Source organism: Pleurodeles waltl, chromosome 9 (assembly GCF_031143425.1).
Source record: "Pleurodeles waltl isolate 20211129_DDA chromosome 9, aPleWal1.hap1.20221129, whole genome shotgun sequence".
Lineage (NCBI taxonomy): Eukaryota > Metazoa > Chordata > Amphibia > Caudata > Salamandridae > Pleurodeles > Pleurodeles waltl.
In genome coordinates this window covers 397,284,241-397,302,674 of record NC_090448.1, presented here as the reverse complement: position 1 = coordinate 397,302,674, position 18,434 = coordinate 397,284,241, and the positions used below count along the sequence as shown (strand labels likewise).

The following is an 18,434-nucleotide window of genomic DNA, read 5'->3' as shown; positions in this document are numbered from 1 at the left end:
CCAGGGAACTTAAGGTAAGTTCAGGTAAGTATATATATTTTATTTTTTTTGTGGCATAGGGGGGCCTGATTTGTGCCCCCCTACATGCCACTATGCCCAATGACCATGCCCAGGGGACAGAAGTCCCCTGGCCATGGCCATTGGGCAAGGGGGCATGACTCCTGTCTTTGCTAAGACAGGAGTCATGTCAATGGAGGGTGGGAGTAAAAAAAAAATGGCGCAATTCGGGTTGAGGCAGATTTTTTGCCTCAGACCGACTTGCCCCATTCTTTGACGCCCAAGCTCCATTTTCCCCTAAGCCGGCGCTGCCTGGTGTGGGTCATTTTTTTTGACGCACACCGGTCAGCTCCGCCGGCTAACGTCATTCCATAAATAAGGCACCCGCATGGTGCTTTGGAATGGCGTTAGCCGGCGTTAAATTTTTTGACGCACAACTGCGTTGGCGCAGTTGTGCGCCAAAAAGTATAAATACGGCCCCTGGTGAGATGAGATGTCTTAAAAGTTTGCCCATTCTTCTCCCAGTCCTGCAGATACAACAAACTTACTTGTACTTGCCAACCCATGTCTGTGTCCTACAGCCTGTAACTGACTTTTGCTTGCTCCTGTCTTAAAGGCTGTCCCTGACCCTCATTCCCCTGTCTCTGCAGGTGGCTGGACTCGTCTCGCTCCCTGATGCAACAGGACATAAAGGAGAATGATAATCTCTGGCTCCGCTTCAAGTACTACAGCTTCTTTGACCTGGAGCCCAAGGTGAATTTGAATGCCTCTAAGTCTACAGGAGGTGGAATCAGCAAGATCTGATCTATAAAGGGTAGTATGGCATGGACAAGTCTAACACCTTAGTCCTCAACTCAAGAGGTTTATGTGTTTGGGAGTTATTTATAAGTACTGCAAGTGGCCTTTCAGTTACTTTTGTGAAGTGACCCTCCATTGGTACACAGTAGCAGTGTTACCTGGATAAGCAGGCAGTGAGAAAGCGGCTTTCTGGGGCACATTTACAAGCCTCTAGCGCCACTGGAGCGTCACTTTTTGTGATGCTCCGGTAGCACTGTGCGCTGCACCATATTTACAAGGCTGCGTTAAGCTACTTTTGTGGTTTAATGCGGCCTTGTAAATATGGCCCCTTCACATGCAGCACTTTGTGTGGAAAGGGAGTGCAATGGGTGTTGCTATGGGTGTTCCACACCCATTGCATTTTGACGCTGCCCCAGATTTACAAGAAATCGTAAATCTGTGGCAACAACAAAATCTACTGCCACCAGAGGGGTGGCATTAGCATGGCGCAACAAGGAGAAATGCCTTAATTTCTCATCTTTTTTTTGCTCTTTCTATGTATGCAGCACACATAGAAAGAGCAAATCGCCATTGAAGATTGTTTGCCGCAAGGGTGGCTGCATTGGAGTTAGGCAGCTAATTTGGCACTGGTGCAGGGGGAAACACAGGGATGCGCTGTAGTTTTGTAAATATGGTGCATCCGTGCATTTAGAAGTGACGCAGCACGGCGCTTCCACTTTTGGCGCAGCGTCACGCTGTATCAGTTCTTTGTAAATATGCCCCTCTGTCTCTCTAGGCGTCACATTGGTAGTTGTGGTATTCTCATATTGCTTCAGTGCTTATCCTTGCAGGATCTTGCTGTCTCACAGGTGTTTCTCTGTGTCTCTTTAGTACGACATGGTACGGATAAACCAGCTGTATGAGCAAGCGCGCTGGGCAGTCCTCCTGGAGGAAATAGACTGCACGGAGGAAGAGATGATGGTCTTTGCAGCGCTACAGGTACAAGACTGCAAACTATGCTCTGTGGTGCCACACCACTGTGATGCTGAGCACAGGCACACAGGGCTGTGTGTACATTGACTATTACACATCACGTTTCCAATAGTTCACTGCTGGATATGTGCTGAAGGACATAACTGCGCACAAAGAGTATTTTATGTTCAGTTCAGTGAGATCAAAGTCAAAATGATCAGTTATAAATATGTACACATACACCCACACACATTTGCATCTCTCATCCTATGTTTCCACACACACTTAAGAGTGTATTAACCTGCATTTGTATACATTATTTCCAGTATCACATCAACAAGCTGTCTCTGACCTCTGAGCGCCCGGAAGTGCATCGGGATTCTGGGCTGGATGACCTAGACACGGCGTTGTCCCACCTTGAAGTGAAACTGGGTGGCTCTTCTGCAACTGATGTCTTGGTAAGGTTGCAAGGTGTTGGAAACTGTACATTCCCTAACAATGAATGTGTGTCAATGATTAGACATTTAAAAGAGTACATTCTTGAGCTAGACGCAGGTTGTTTGAGTCTCCTGTGGTATCTCTGTAGGTCTCCTGAGCTTTCTCCATCTCTGGGTATTTTGTTAAGTGAGCCCCTCTTTCCTGATCCGTCTAGACACACACTTCCACCTTTAATATGTGCATTTTATGTTACGTGCAGGGCAGGCAACTGGCCTCTGATAGCAGCACTGTGCTGTAGCATGCAGTCAATGTTTTACTCTTCCTCTTCCTTTCACAGGACAGCCTGACCGACATTCCAGAACTGAAGGATACATTGCGCATCTTCAGGTGAGTCACTCTGTGACATACACACAGGCCTGCAAGCTCAGCTGTTGTTCTGTCTCCATGCCAAGAGGACCCAAAACACAAGCACAGACCTAGCACCCCAGTGTGGAAGTAGTGGGGCAAAAAGGGCATCATGTTTTGGTTAACACCATTAATTACGTAATTTATTTTCACAGAGCCCAAACCCTACATCCAAGTCTCTCTCCCGATTGAGTGGACCATCTTCCACCTGCTGCACAAAGCCCAAAACAAGAGGCATCTAACTGGGAAGAGCGTCAGAGACTGCACACACACTCAAAGCACTTCCTTTATACTTTGGAGTTTAAATGTACCTGGCTGCACCTTTCATGAGCAATCCATTCAAGTTTGGATAGTTGCATTTGGTGAAACTCCGTACACCCGAAAAAGGTTGCCAGCAATATGGAAATACTGTACCCCAGCACATAGGGACATCAGGCTTCCCACTCAGCCCTTTCGACTAAAAAAATTAGGATTAATTTGCCCTGGTGCTTGCAGGTAGCGGACACTCATCTTTAGGGATCAAGGCTTATTTTCCATCAGACCAAGAACAAGAGAAATTATTGAGGTGAGAAAGAAAGGGGACAAAAAACGATAGGAAAACAGTGACTAAAGAAGAAAACTGGCATGAATAGCCCACAAGCGTAGGATTAGGAGATAGGAGGTGTAGGGTGGAATAAAAGGCATGAGCCAAAATTAAAAACAGCCACCTTTCATATCTGGCCACCCGGCGTTCAGAAGTGCTCGCGATTTGCTCCAAGGAAAACTTTAGCCAGCTGCATTTTTTAACAAATTAGGCAGTGTTGGTGGGCAAGCAGTACTTCTCACCTTCAACTAATAACTCTCCATTAATGTTTCCTTGCAGGCCCAAGCGTCTCACACTGAAGGGATACAAACCTCACTGGGTGGTTTTTAAGGAAACATCAATATCCTGTTACAAAAGTAAAGAAGATTGCCTGGGGGAGCCTGTGCAACAGCTAAACCTTAAAGGTATAACGTGGAATCCCACTTCTCTTGACCCCGGCTGTACCAAAGAGTCTGAGTTCTTCAGTTCTTGATGGATAGGTTCAGCAGCTGCTGCATAGTGTTGTGGGCAGACTTCAGGTTTGTCAGTGGGTATTGGGTAGCTTGTGGTGTGACAGATTAATTATGTCCATTGTAGAATGTACTTAGTACTGTGACCAAGGGGTGTGATATGTTCAGGTTCAGTTATAGGCATGTATGTTAAGCGAGAAGCAATTCTAGTGTGATTGGCTAGTACTTGGTGGGTTGACTGCCATAGTTGCAGTTTGTGCCGTCACTCTTTATGCTGCAAAGACATTGTCGTGGTCTAGTGTTTCAGTAATGTCTAGGAGGATGGACTGAGCCTGGGTTGAATTTGGCTAGTAGACACACAGAGTTGGGCTTGATATTACCGTATGATTGGCACACAGACCAAAAAACAACTTTGCTAAAGTACATCAGTTAGTTGGTGATCTCTGCCTACTTATAGCTATGGACCTGAAATAGTGGGTGGGATGATCTATGAATCAGGCACAGCTGTGCCTGTTGTCATGTGCTGGGCCGTGCAGTAGGTGGGGAATTGTAATTGTAGTTATATAGCACTTACTATGACTGCTCACTCACTGGTGCTGTAGTAGAAAATACATCTTGACAAAAAGAGTAGGGTGGGCCTGGCTTTGAGTCAGAAAGTTAGGCCTGTGGTTACATGTTTCGAGGATGGAGCAGGTCAGGAGTAATTAAGCTTAGTGCACCGTTTGGATGTTGCTGTGAGTCAGATTGAGTCAGATACAGTTACACACAGTCATTTTTGTGACAGAGTAGACAAGGAGTGGTTTGAATCACTGACTGGTGATGGGGTTAAGAATAGTTCTTGTCAGGGTGCAGTAAGTGGGTGTTGCTGTGAGTCAGGAACAAGCAGGCATGCTGTCATTGTTTGGTGATACTGTTGATAAGGAGTGACCGGATTCATTCACTGTTGCTTTGGGGAGAATAGTTCTTAACTGTGTGAAGAAGCTGTATGTTTTTGAGAGTCAGGATTTGTAATACCTGTGATATTTTTTTTGGTTGATATAGGAGGAAAAGTATTTTTCTCATTAACCGATGCAGTAGGGGAAGAATGTTTTTTTCCCTTGTACAGTGGTCGGATGCCAGTGCGAGCCAGGAACAGATGTTTAATTAGGCCATTATCAATTTCTTCCAGTGATTGGCCACAGCTGGGTGGACAAGAGGCTACGTAGTTATCACTGAGGCTGTGTTGGGCGAGAAACAGATGTGCTGTCTTCTATTAGCAACAAATGGGGCTACCACAGAGAGAAAAACTTTCCCCGCTTATAGCCTTGTCTTAAATCTTTAGGGTGCGAGGTGGTGCCTGACGTCAATGTCACGGGGCAGAAGTTCTGCATCAAGCTTCTAGTGCCCTCTCCGGAGGGGATGACTGAAGTTTACCTCCGCTGTGACAACGTAAGTGCTTTGTACTCACCACTTTTCCATAATGGCCATCAGTAGCTTTCTCGGTGTGGAGACCACAGAATAGGACCTGATGCATGAGAGGTCCAGGATTCTTTTGAATGATATGGACATGCTCCGTCCAGAGTGAAAGCCTAGTCATGATGAATGGTGAGACAGCTTAGATATGGAGGTGGCTCAGGATTTATACAGACCTGTTGATGCAAGATTTGGTGCATGAAGAGCATACTGTACTTTTCTTGTTGTTGCATTATTAACCCCTTAGAATCCTGTTATTTTACTTAACTTTACTCTACAAACCTGCACCTCTACATTAAATTTCCAAAAACACAACGAAAGATGTGTTGAAGCTGGCACTGCTATGTAATTCCTAACCACGAAGAAGAACGACCAGAGCTGTTTCCACTGTCAACATCCCAGAAAGTAGCTAGGCACTCTGGCTCAAGATTTGGTATTCACCTGAAACTGCTTTCTGCAGGCTCATTTTGAAGTGTTTTGAAAATATGGCTAGGATTCGATGGCTTTATTTATGAAACAATCTTTTACTGATTAGGACTCCCAGAATAACTAGTACCCCACACTTTGTTAGTGCTAGTTGAAAAGCAAATATCTGTACTTTATGTTTTTTTATTTAGGCACAACATAAGAACACCTCAGACAGAATCCATGCATACAGTTGTCCAGCATGGAGCTTTAATTACTACTATAGGAATGGAATTATACCTAACTTAGATTTGTTCATCTCAGCATCGGTTTTATCCTAACTCGTCTTCACTTAGGCACTGTGCACTGTCTTGTGGCTTTTCCACAACAGAGCAGTTGGTTCTCTAAACTTCCAAAATGCCCTTGCGGTAACATCTCTACACAAAGCACTATAGGGCATATTTACAAGCCCTTTGCATCACTTAGCGACACACTAGGTGTCATTTTTATGACGCTAATGTTGCGTGAATTAGGCAAAATGCATGCGCCATATTTACAAAGTAGCTCAATGCTCTAGCATTGTGCCACTTTGTGAACTCTTGCGCCTCATTATGCCTGCGCCAGGCATAATATATGCAAGGGGGCGATACCACACCAGGAAGCCTGCAAAAATGGCACACTGACATTTACAAGCTGTTAATGTGCCATTTTTAGTGCCATTTTTAAAGCTTGCCTAAGGCAGGCATTAAAATGATGCACCCATTGATTGCAGTGGGTCTCCCTTGACTTTGCAGGATTGGCACCATCATTTTTTGAGCTAATTCTGCAAAGCACAATAGCGTCAAAAGGTTTGACGCTAATGTTCTAACATGCGCCATATTGTAAATACGGCACACACACATGGTGCCATTAGTGTGGTTTAGGGAAACGCAAGAAAAGTGGCACATCAGGAATAATGCTGCACTTTTTTGTAAATATGCCCCTTTGTACTTTATGTTATTTAGCATTCTATATGTCAGTGCATATACAGTTTTTGCACCCTATTTTTCATTGTGAAGTTATTAGATGTTACAAAGGAAGACTTAAGGCCTTACAAATATTAACTTTGGAAAACATGCAATAAATCAGTATATTTATTCCAAACGAAAGTAAGAAAACAGTGTAGTTGGAAAACAAAAACATCTTTGAAACCATAAATCATAATTGCCCAGACATACCCCAATTGACAGAAAGCACAGTTAAAGTCACAATTTTACAGTACTCTTGCTCATGTCAAACATATATTATTGTACTGAGTCCAAGTACTAAATGTCAACGACGGTTCGATCCCTTATTTGATTGTTGGGATCATATTCAGGACATAAAAATTATGCCTGAGATACACATAAGTAGTCAATAACTATATAACCAAGACCATAGGGTAAAACAAGTTACTGGATGTCCCCATCGGAACCAACAGAGTCTCGACAACATAAGGTGAATGCATGTGCCAGCATGCAAGCGAATTATTGGCAAATAAAGCCTGGAGTCAAAAGCAGTCATGTGTCGCGCGACACCTTATGCTTTGATTTATTGCATGTTTTCCATAGACTTCATTGCGATTCTATGTGGTATTTAAATCTATAGTCCTTTTGATCTAAGGGACCCTTGCTTCTTTATAAAATACTTGCCCCTGGTCCCTTAGTTCCTGTGGGTTGTCCCTTGTGTGTTTTAAAATTACAGAGATTAGCACATTTTTTGTCATAAATTATATATGAAACTCTTTACTAATTAGAAAAAAGCATTACATTTTATTGTATTTTTTTTCTGCTTTTGTTATCATATTTTGTATTGCCAAATAATGCCTGTTAACTTTTATCATGAATATTGTATGTAGTCATGAATCACTAATTAAGAGATTATATAGTATTGATTATATGGACTTTTATGGCGATTAGCTGAATAAAGATATGTTCTGAGTACATAGTCAAGCGCCCCACATGCCGTGCCACAGCTTGCACAGCAATCTGCGAAGAAGCTTCCCACACAAAGAATGTGTCAAACGCACTTAAAAACAGCATTTATGTTGGAAGAATTATTGTCTAGTGCTTAAGTATTTTGAAGTGATACAGGCTGGGACTATAGAAGTCTAGAAGGGGTCTGTATTTGGGCAATGGTTTCGTACTGTTCACACCCCTTAAATGTGTAAAAACCTATAACAGCTATAGGGAAATGGAAATCTCTTAGTCAGCCCAGGTTTCCCATCATTTCGTATTCTTGCTTTAAGTTTTTTTTGTAGCTTCCTACCTCCTGTTCCTCTTTTGCTTGTGAAAGGCTCTGTGAGGTCTTCCAGCACTTCCTCTTGTGATCTGCAAGTTTTCCATTTACTCATTAACAAAAATCTTTATATACGCACAACCACCCATCTGAGACATTCAGTAATACTTCATCTTCAAGGATCCATCTAGCCTAGCTCTTATCCTTGAATCGGATGTTCACTGGCTTTCTTTTGTACACTGATATTTTTAATGATGCCCTATAATATTTTGTAATTTTTGTAGTGTATGCTTCTGCTTCAGCATTAAAACCATGATCTATTCACCTTATCCTTACACACAAAAAAACAGAAAGCTCTGGTTTCTCTTGGGTGCCAATTGGCTTCTAGAGAGATGGCATAGCCTCATATTCCATTCCTAAAGTGATATCATAGACTGGAATCTAGATTCAGGAGTGATCTATTTATTAATTAGTTTTATAGAGTGCTGCATATCACCTTTTGGCCACTTCAGAGTGCTGTAAAGGTGTCACAGTCTGTGCATTGTGTGGAGACAGGTATTAGAGTCCAATGAGAGGGGTTAGGGTCCCCCACAGGTACTGTCAGTATCGCTAGACAGGAGGGAGTCCTAGTACAGGACTGAGAAACAGGCAGGGCACTGGCAGATAGAGGGGGAAGGGAGAAGAGCTGGTTATATGCACACATGGTTCAGGTTGCTGATTCCTTTTTTTCTTTGGCATTGTTCATACTGAAACATGAATATGCTGCTGTTGCTTCTTCTCCTGATTTTTCCCATATGTTCACATGTATGCTTTCTTTTATCCCTGTTAGGCATGCTTGCTCCTCCATGGTAAACAGAATCTATGTAAGATGAGTAGGGGGCCTGATCAGGCTATATTGAACATTGTCATGGCCAAGCATGAACAAAATGTGACTCCACTTTTCCGTTTAGAATATTGATACTGCATGAGATGTGTGGATGTGTTATACATGCAAAGATACAGTAAATATGTTAAAAGAAAGAGTAGGGGTTGGCTCCCAATCTGATATTCTCTATGGCATGGGTCTAGATTCAATAGTAATTGAGCAGGATGTACAATGCAAACGTAGTGGGTTCTGTCCTCAAACGTAGGACACACAGCATTCAAAAGCCTAGGGCTTTGAAATGTCAAGGTCCTAACTCTGTATTTCATCTGTTTGAAGGCTCTTCAGATGATCTGGTGGACATTTACTGATGAGCGTGACATCCTATTACGTCTACAGTGGGTGTTAGCCTCTGCTGATTTCCTAAACATTTGCCTAGTGGGCCTTATTGCGTACTGCAAATAACTTGGACCTTAATCCTTGCATTCACCGGGAGCCGGTTTGGTGTTTTCAAGGCTGCTTTATCTCATCCTGGTACTGCAGGTTCTGGCACTTACCAGCTGCTTTGGTTTGAAGCCCTTACTGCCTCTCAATGGCTTACATTGAGAGCCTGATTTTAGGTCGAACGCGCAAGCGCTTTGACCTGTTGTAAGTCCTGTGGGCTTTTAACCAGGCCCACTGCACGCCCATCACTTTCACTCATTTGTGGGCTTGCCTTTCAGAAATCTCTTGTTATCATTGGTAAATGCTATACTTGTGTCCCTCCTCGGGGTGGTTTTGTTACCACCTTGCAGACTGCCCACTACATGGATAATTGCACAATTGCCGATACGTTTGACTGTGAGCAAACTTTTTTTTCCTTTTGTGTCTCTCTTTCGCACTCATGCTTGTGGCTGCCAAGGCGCTTTGAATTGGCACGCTAATGTCAACTGTTTTACTTTTAATTTCCAATGTATGTGGCAAGAAACATCCAATTAGGAATTTACAACGCCAATAGCTCTAACTAGAGCAAACGCGAGACCCATTCCATTGCAAATGCTTGCTAGTATTGTTACAGTTGCCTAAGTGTGCCACCATCAGTGTTACCATCAGCTCCTGTGACTGGAGGTCTGCTTACAGGAGCAGGATGATTTTTCATAGTGGTAAATTCTGAAATTGGATGCCCTTGTCTACTGCAATGATTTCGGAGTGTTGGAGAGGTCAGAGTGAGCTGAATAGGTTTTCCAGATTCCAAGCTTTCAGCAGAACTATGTCACAGTTTCCTATCTGCAGATATCATAGTGGAATGTCAGCTTCACAGAATGTTGTCACAGTTTGACATGATGTTCCTTGAGTGGTACCATATTCTTATGCCAGGTTCCTGGAGTTTTGTCTTGTATTCCCTTCATCAAAAGACTAACCAGTAATGGTGGAAACTACTGTCAACTGTTACATCAATAGTGCAAACTCACTGCACCTTGAAATTCCTACAGATATTTGCCGGCTCTTGCCGAAGAACACATTTTTACTCCACGTCGCCTACATTTCCAAGTTTGCACTTTAGGGTATTTCATCAAGCAGAAGGTGATCCTTTAATTTTCCTATTTCATACTGTTTTGGGTAATCAAGACATTGTAAGGAGGCAAGGTCTCTAAGGAGAGTAGTTGACAGGCCTCTCCTGTCCTGCAAGGATTCAGGGATCTCAAAGGGTCCAATTGACTTCTGCTGCTCCAGTTAAGCTTCTGGCGCTTGTCAAACCCTGTTCAGAGGGCCACAGGGCTAGTGGGCCTTGACCATGAGTTGGGAGGATGTTTGCCTATCCGGGGTCTAACTCTGCTCACTGGGCCAAGTACAATCCTTTCTGCACTTAACTCTCAGTGGTAGCAATGAGGTTCAGTCACAGGCATCTTAAGGAGGTAGAATGGGTGTGCTCAACTTTGGCACTCAACAAACACACTTCCACTTAATAATGGATTGTCCACCCTAGTACTTCTTGAGTAACAGCTCTGATCAAGTGGCAGAGGACTTCCTGTTGTGCAGTAGCTCAGGTCATGTCACAGTTGATTACGTCTTGTAGAGAAATTCATGTCACGCAGTAGTCAGCTTCTTGGGTGCAATGTCTCAGGTCATGTGACAGTGGATAACTTCAGGTGCAGCAACTCAGGCCACGCTGCATCTTGATGATTCCTGCTAGGAATCTTAGGAGAATCTTGAGCTTTCCAACACTGGGGCATGCAGATCGCTCTCTGTATTTATCCACTTATGCAGACCCACTGCCCTTCACCTCTGAAAAAGTAGTGGTTAGGTAGACATCAACTGTGGTTACTTAGCAGCCCTCTTAGCACTCCTTCCCTTGGTCATTGAGAACTTGGAATTGGAACAACCATTGTGTCCCACTTGTATACAGTTAAATCAGCCAGGAGATGTGGATCTTCAGAACCAGCATGGGGTGGGTCTCTTTTCATGTGACCTCCCCAGGCTGCTCTGCAGGCAGAGCAGGGCAGCCTCCAGACTGGAGCACCCACAAAAGATGCACAGAGGTGTGAGTTTCTGCAATCAGGGAAAAAAACAAAAGACTGACCTTACATAAGGAATTCGGTTTACCTTTAACAACTGTAACTACAGTCCCACCACTCACCCACACCATCTACCAAATCTCAACGTGAATCTTCACAATTACCTTGTTGTATATGTTTAGAGTTGTGTGGGGTCAGTAGAAAGGCTGATATCCTAAACGAGTTTTGCAGGGAGCCCACTGAGGTCTTGCATTCATGCACATTGCATGCCAGCTATGGTCTATATAGTCTCACTTTGAGACAGCAGGAGTAAAGGAGCTGCACAGTTAGCACTGAATAGTGCATGAACTGGCAGTTCTTGAGCTAGGGGGCATCAAAACATCATGGTCTGTCAATGGATGAGCATCGAATTATAGCATGCAGCAAATGCAGCAGCTGTCTCTCTAACACCATAGACCACTACACAGGACCTGTGGGCCCTGGTTATCAGCCTCGTTTCCAGAACTGGAGGGTCCCAGCCTTGTTTCCCATCTCATATATGTGTCTCTGTGAAGTCATCCCAAGTCACTTTTACTGTGAAGGGAAAATTGCTAGCAGTGGCAAAGACTAATTCCAAGTCTAGACCTTTAGCCTTCAGGTGGCTATCAGAAGCTCTGTGCATTTCTTTCTCTGTTACAGAGATACATCAATACTCTCCTTCATATCACAGCTTTAAAGACTTCCTGAAACATGCAGGTAGAAGAGATGAAGCCCACATTCAGTCAGAAGTATGATTCTGTCTCCTCCCATAGAAAAGCAGAAAACTTGTTTTCAAGCAACCACTAGGCTTTCAAATGCCTATCCCTCACTCACCACCTCCAGACTGGTCTAAATGCAGTTTTATTGGTCAATAGTCAGACAGCATGGCAGAAGAACTAGCAAATTTGACACCCAGGATAAGATTGTGGTTGGAAGAAAAAAATACTGTAGCCAGGATTATGATTGGTCAGGGTGCTAAATAACAAGTATATGCCTTCTCACCCGGCCACACTGTATATTGTACAGACCAAAGAGACCCCCACATTGGAAATAAAAAGTATTCTTATGCAGCCAACTGTGTTTAGTTTTCAAGTGTCCAATTCCCTGTCCATTATTACATGCTTTATCCCCTGTGGCCGTCAGTCCCAGGAGAGCTTGAGGGGGCAGGGCTCTGAGATCAGTTAGACTGTTGTGTATTAAGGATAGAAGGATATAAATTCTAAGACGTATTCAAGAGCGAAACCCAACATTCTACACACTAGAACATATCACCCCTATCTTAGTCTTAGTGCAGTTCACTATAAAAGGAAAGTATCTTCAGAATGAAATAGGCACCCCAACGTTCCCTGTTAAAGTCAGAGTGATAAAATAGATATATCATGATCCCCTAAGAAGCCACAGTTGGCGCCCAGAAGATGTGGCTCTTGCAATAAGAGACCAGCATTGGCAAAGCCAATAGGTCACGCCTATACACGATCTATTGACTGTGGCAATGTGTTTTGCCATGTTGTACACCAGTGTGGCTCCTGTTCAGCAAGGCTAAAAGTTAGTAGCCTGGAGTGGAGGAGGAGAGTGTCAGAGTGGCGGTGTTTGAATGTCGTAGAGTTGAGCAAGAGGATTAGAGTGTCATAGAGTTGAGTAGAGGGGAGTAGGGTTCAGTGGCAGAGAGTGTTGTGGGGTGGAATAGGGTGGAGTAGCTTGTAGTGGATTGTGGTAGTGGGGTAGATTGGATTGGAGTAGAATGGGGTGGATTGGATTAGAGTACAGTGAGGTGGATTGAGTGGAGTAGATTGGTGTGGGGTGGGTTGGATTTGAGTGGGGTGGATTGAAATGGGATGAGATGGATGGGATTGGGGTGGATTCAAGTGGGATGGATTATATTGGATTGGGTGGGTGGTTTGGATTGGAGTGATGTGGTGGGGTGGATTAGATTGGACTGGAGTGGGGCGGATTATATTGGAGTGGGCTGGGGTTAATTAGACTGGATTGGAGTAGGGTGGGTTAGATAGGACTGTAGTGGGGTGGATTAGATTGGACTGGAGTGGGGTGGATTAGACTGGAGTGGGGTGAATTGGAGTGGGGTGGACTGAACTGGGATGGGGTGTAATGGATTGGGATAGAGAGGATAGACTGAAGTAGAGTGTGGTGGATTAGAGTGAGTGGGTGGAATGGCGTGAGGTAGACTGGAGAGGGGAGGATTAGATTGGGGTTGAGTGGATTAGGGTGGAGGGATTGGATCGGGGTGAGGTATGTTGGATTGATTGCAGTGGATTGGGTTGGGGTGGATTGGAGTGCGGTGGGATGGATGGGTTGGATTTGATTTAATTGGAGTGGGGGGTGGACTGAACTGGGATGGGGTGGATTGGATTGGTCTGGGGTGGATTTGAAGTGGGTTAGGGTGGATGAATTGTAGTGCGGTGGACTGAACTGGGATGGAGTGGGGTGGATTGAGGTAGAGTGGGGTGGATTGGAGTGGGGTGGAGTGGAGTGAAATGGGGTGGAATGGATTGGGTTGGGTGCACTGGAGGAGGTGGATTGGATTGGGGTGTGGTGGATTGGACTGAACTGGGATGGATTGGACAGGGGTGGATTGCATTGCGGTGAGGCAGATTGGATTGGTGTGGGGTGAATTGGACTGGTGTGGGGTGAATTGGACTGGGGTGGGGTGGACTGGAGTGGGGTGTAACGTTTATGATGGAGTGGAGTGAGGTGAATTGGTTTGAGTGGGGTGGATTGGACTGAGTGGGGTGATTGGACTGAGTGTGGTAGATTGGAGTGGGTTGGATAGGGGGGGTGGACTGAATTGGTTGGATTGGAGTGGGGTGAATTGGATTGGTGTGGGGTCTACTGGATTGTTGTGGGGTGGATTGATTAGAGAGGGGTGTACTAGGTTGAAGTGGGGTAGATTAGGGTGGCCTGGGGTGGATTCAAGTGGAGTAGGGTAGATTAATGTGGACTGATTGGACTGAGTTGGGTGGATTAAAGTGGATTGTATTGGAGAGGTGGATTGGGTAGCAGTGGACTAGACTGGAGTGTGGTGGATTGGATTGGGGTGGGTTGGACAGGAGAAGGGTAGGTTGGATTGGAGTGGGGTGGGATGACTGGAGTGGGTTGGTTGGATTGGAATAGGGTTGGTTGTATTGGAGTACCATGGATCGGACTGGAGTAGGGTGGATCCGACTGCAGTGGATTGGATTGGAGAGGGTTAGATTGGACTAGGCTGGATTGGATTAAATTTGTGTGGGGTTGACTGGGTTGTAGTGAGGTGGATTGTGGTAGATTGAAGTGGGTGAATTGTGATGGAATGGGTTTGATTCGGGTGAGGTGATGTTGATTGGATTGTAGTGGAGCAGATTGTTTTAGATTGGAGTGGGTTGTTTAGGATTGTAGAGGGGCACGTTGGAGTGGGTCAGGTTGGAGTGCAGCATGTTGTTCTGGATTAAAGTTGGGGAGATTGGAGTGGGGCCGATTGGAATGGATTGGAGCCGATTGGAATGGATTGGAGTGGGGACTATTGTTTTGGATTGAAGTGGGACATATAGTTTTGGACTGGAATGGGGCAGATTGTTTTGGATTGGAGTGGGACAGATTGTTTTGGATTGCAGTGCAGCAGATTGCAGTGGGGCAGATTGTTTTGGATTGTGGCAGATTAGAATGGAGCACATTGTGTTGGATTGGAGTTGGGCAGATTGTTTTGGATTGGAGTGGGGCATACTGTTTTGGATTGGAGTGGGGCAGATTGTTTTGGATTGGAGGGGGTAGATTGTTTTGAAGTGGTGCAGATTGTTTTTGATTAGAGTGGGACAGGTTAGATTGGGTGGGTTGAATTGGGGTGGATTGTAGTAGGGTGGATTGGAGTGGGGGAATTGGGGTGTACTGCACACTTATGTCTTAAAGCATCATTTCAGATATTACACATAATAAAAAAAACTGTTGCTTTGCAATATTTCATACAAGTTCTCATCTTTTGAGAAGAGCGCTGAGAAGAGCGCCCACGAGAAAAAACGAAAGAAAACATGAGTGGAAAGTGAGAAAAGACAACTTGGCAAAGTTAGTTTAAAAAAATAAAACTTTGCAAATGTGTTTGTCCTGCTCTGCACATTTCTGCCAGCCACAAACCTTCTGTTTGCAGGGCACTAAAAGTAAAAAAATAAAATAAAAAAAATAGTACCTTGATCACATCGGGTATTTTCAAAAAATTAGGCAAAAACCAATAACCCTTAGACCTGGGTAGATAAACATTAACAACAATATATGGTCAAAAAAAGGGGAAGTGTATGCCTTGACTTCCACGGCAAAATTAATTAAAAAAATGTAATGTGGATTGATGTTAAATAACTTAGTGACTTCAAGACTACTGGATTGAAGGAGCCTTTAGGAAGTCCAAAGTTCATTTTTAACCACATTTTTGTATATATTTTATACAACACTGGCACTTTTATGCATTACAATATTCACTTTCACAGTTTTTTATTTTTTAGGAGCACCTAGTACTTATCAAAAACCATGAGAAATTTGTGATCGAACTAAAAGATTATAGTGAACGATTTGGTAAAGAAATAAAATATGAATTAATTTAAGGATACCGGATTGAGTAAATGGGATTCCTTTGTTTGAGAAATACATTTTGCCGTGGAAGTCAAGGCATACACTTCCCCCTTTCTTTGACCATATATTGTTCTTAATGTTGATCACGTCGGGAGCAGCGGACGGGCACGGGTTAAGTTGAATCAATCAGTGCTTTGTCCCTGCCTCACACAGAGGAACGGAAATGATGCCAGGCGTGCCTTGAAAAATTACAAGGCTGTAAAGAAGAGTGCCAGGCAATCCAACAAATGGTAAGCGACAGGCAGGCTCCAAGCCCTTTACTGTACACAACAGAGTCTTGCGAGCGAGACGCATGAGCTAGCCCTGCAATTGCAGGCTCAACCCTAAACATCAAGACAATGCCTCACAGAGTACTGTAGCAGAACCCCCCTCTCAACTTTTTCATTGAGCCTGTTGACACACCAGAACAAGATACAATACACTGCAACTTCGACTGGGTGGCTGGTAGCAGATATTGGTTAATATGGAGAGTATAAATTCACTACAACCTGTCACGCCATGCTGTATGGAAAATCTGTTAAAGCATAAACAATCTGTATCAATCTCGCACTCCAAACTCTACCCACCCTGTAGTTCCACCACAGAAACATCAGTCACCCCATTGTAATCTAATGTAAGTAAAAAGATAGAGCAACAAGTGCCGAATCTACCCCTACAAAAAATAAATATTACAGCCAAGTACAGGAGTACTAGTGATTGAAGAATAAGTACCGACAGAGTCAATGAAACAGAAGGTCCATCTCAGTGATGCTTTAAGTAGATGAATCTAAGAATAAGTACCGACAGACTCAATGAAACAGAAGGTCCATCTCAGTGATGCTTTAAGTAGATGAATCTAACCAGGCCTCGTCTCGTCAGAAGCATGAATGTAGATGATTATAAATAAATGGAGCTACCTCTCACACAGAAAAGGCGCAACCAGTTTGTTCAATCCCCTCAACATGTATATTTCCAAACTGCATGAGCTTACCTCATCATCAGTCTAGCTCCCTTCAACAAAATGCTCCCCACACCACTAATCATTATTTGCTTTGGAAAGCTGCCTAAAGTAATGCAAAGTAGCAATATGTGCTACTTTGCGTCAAGGGAGCAAACCATGGACTGGTACAGTGTTTTTCCCATGCTACCACTCGTGCGTTTTGACACAAATCACTATCTACTAACATTTGTAGAGTGTGATTTCTGCAAAACAAAAATTGCACCTCCTGAAGGCAGGTGTAAAGGTGCAAGTTTCAAAAGCCTTCACATTTTTCCAACTTTGCACACGTGCTGCACTTTACAGCACAAATACGATATGGCGAAAGTAGTAAAGCATAGTTGTTCTACTGGAAGGGTCCTTTTCTAGTACAAAACCTATGTTTGACAAAACAGAAAAACACCCCCCTGCACTATGGTGCCAGGAGGATGTGAGCTGGTGCATGGCAGCCTGAAGTGCGCCCGTTCAGGGATAGAGAAAACAATGCCATGTGTTAGTAGATACAGCTCTGCTCTGCTGTCTCCCTTCCACTCAACACAGCACCTTTGGTTGGTGCGTTGTATTAAAATAATTAGTAAATCTGCACCTTGGTCTCTACTAATATCACTTTCATGTTTTGAATCAACAAATGGGGCACTCTCTTGCTCACAGGTGTAAATGCTAGCTGTGGAACTGTGGTTGTGGGAGAGTAATACAAATCTGGTGCGTCCACAACTCATCATGTATACAAAAACAATATGTGAATGGATACACGAAACAGGCCAACATATCACTACCATGGTTGGTGACCACCAGGGGTGTATTGTCCGTTTATATTTCACCTGACATGGGCTTTAGCATTTGGAGGCTGATTTTGAAGGCAGCGGGCTCTTCAGGCCCCTCTTTCATTTGCTTTACCTGCTTCAGATAATTCAGCACTCACATCTGGGGTTTTGCAGGAGAATGAGGAGGAAAGAAAGAGAGGAAAGTATGCAAGAGAGTGAGGAGGAAAGAGAAAGATTAGAGAGGAGGACGGGAGCCAGTTCTGCCAGGCCTGGATCGGACTCCCAGTTAGGGTGACCACCTGGAATTGAGGCAAATTCTGGACAGGACTGTAAAATATTCAGGACAAAGGGTCAAAATTCAGGACAAAAATTCAGGACAAAGGGTCAAAATTCAGGACAAAAATTCAAGAACAAACAGTGTTAAAGACACACGCAAGAGACGCCATGCCTCACTGTGTTGTCAGTGCATTTACTCTTTTTTAACATAGCACTATTTATTCACTGTGGTCTTTTTATGATTGCCTCCTGGTATGCTACATTCAAGTGTCACAATATGTCCTTGTTCAGTAGTAAATGAATGCCCTTCAGTACTGCAGCAAGGCCATCACCCATACCCAAATCTACCCAATCTTTCTTGAGGAGAAAGTAACAGCAACATTTTGATTATGTTTTTGAACATTTTGAAACCCCTGGCATACAGTTTGGGAAACATTAAGGTAATTAACCTTATGCTAGTTTAAACAAATTGAACAAAAACATCTGGCTTACCCCAACTGCCCATAGACTTTCAACCTAAAAATAATGTATAGAGGCAGAGCAGATGGTGTTGGCGACAGTCTCACACCTAATGTCAGGATGTGAGGTTCCCATATCTTGTCTGTAGTCTCACAGCACTAGAGTGTATGTCTGGGACTCTACATTTATCTCAGAAATGGGAGCCCAGACTACCAATCAAAGATAATAAAAGAGGAGGATGA

General features: G+C 43.8%; 1 protein-coding gene across 2 annotated transcripts in view; it reads left to right on the top strand.

Annotated features, from left to right (window-relative positions):
- The window catches only part of FERMT3 (FERM domain containing kindlin 3), a 77,415-nt gene that overhangs the window by 35,391 nt on the left and 23,590 nt on the right, over positions 1–18,434 (top strand). For both annotated transcript variants that reach the window (XM_069207106.1, XM_069207107.1), the window contains exons 6-11: positions 648–750; positions 1,666–1,773; positions 2,073–2,204; positions 2,522–2,571; positions 3,452–3,576; positions 4,943–5,049. In XM_069207106.1, coding sequence (XP_069063207.1) covers positions 648–750; positions 1,666–1,773; positions 2,073–2,204; positions 2,522–2,571; positions 3,452–3,576; positions 4,943–5,049 — 625 coding nt within the window. The remainder of the gene's footprint in view (positions 1–647; positions 751–1,665; positions 1,774–2,072; positions 2,205–2,521; positions 2,572–3,451; positions 3,577–4,942; positions 5,050–18,434) is intronic.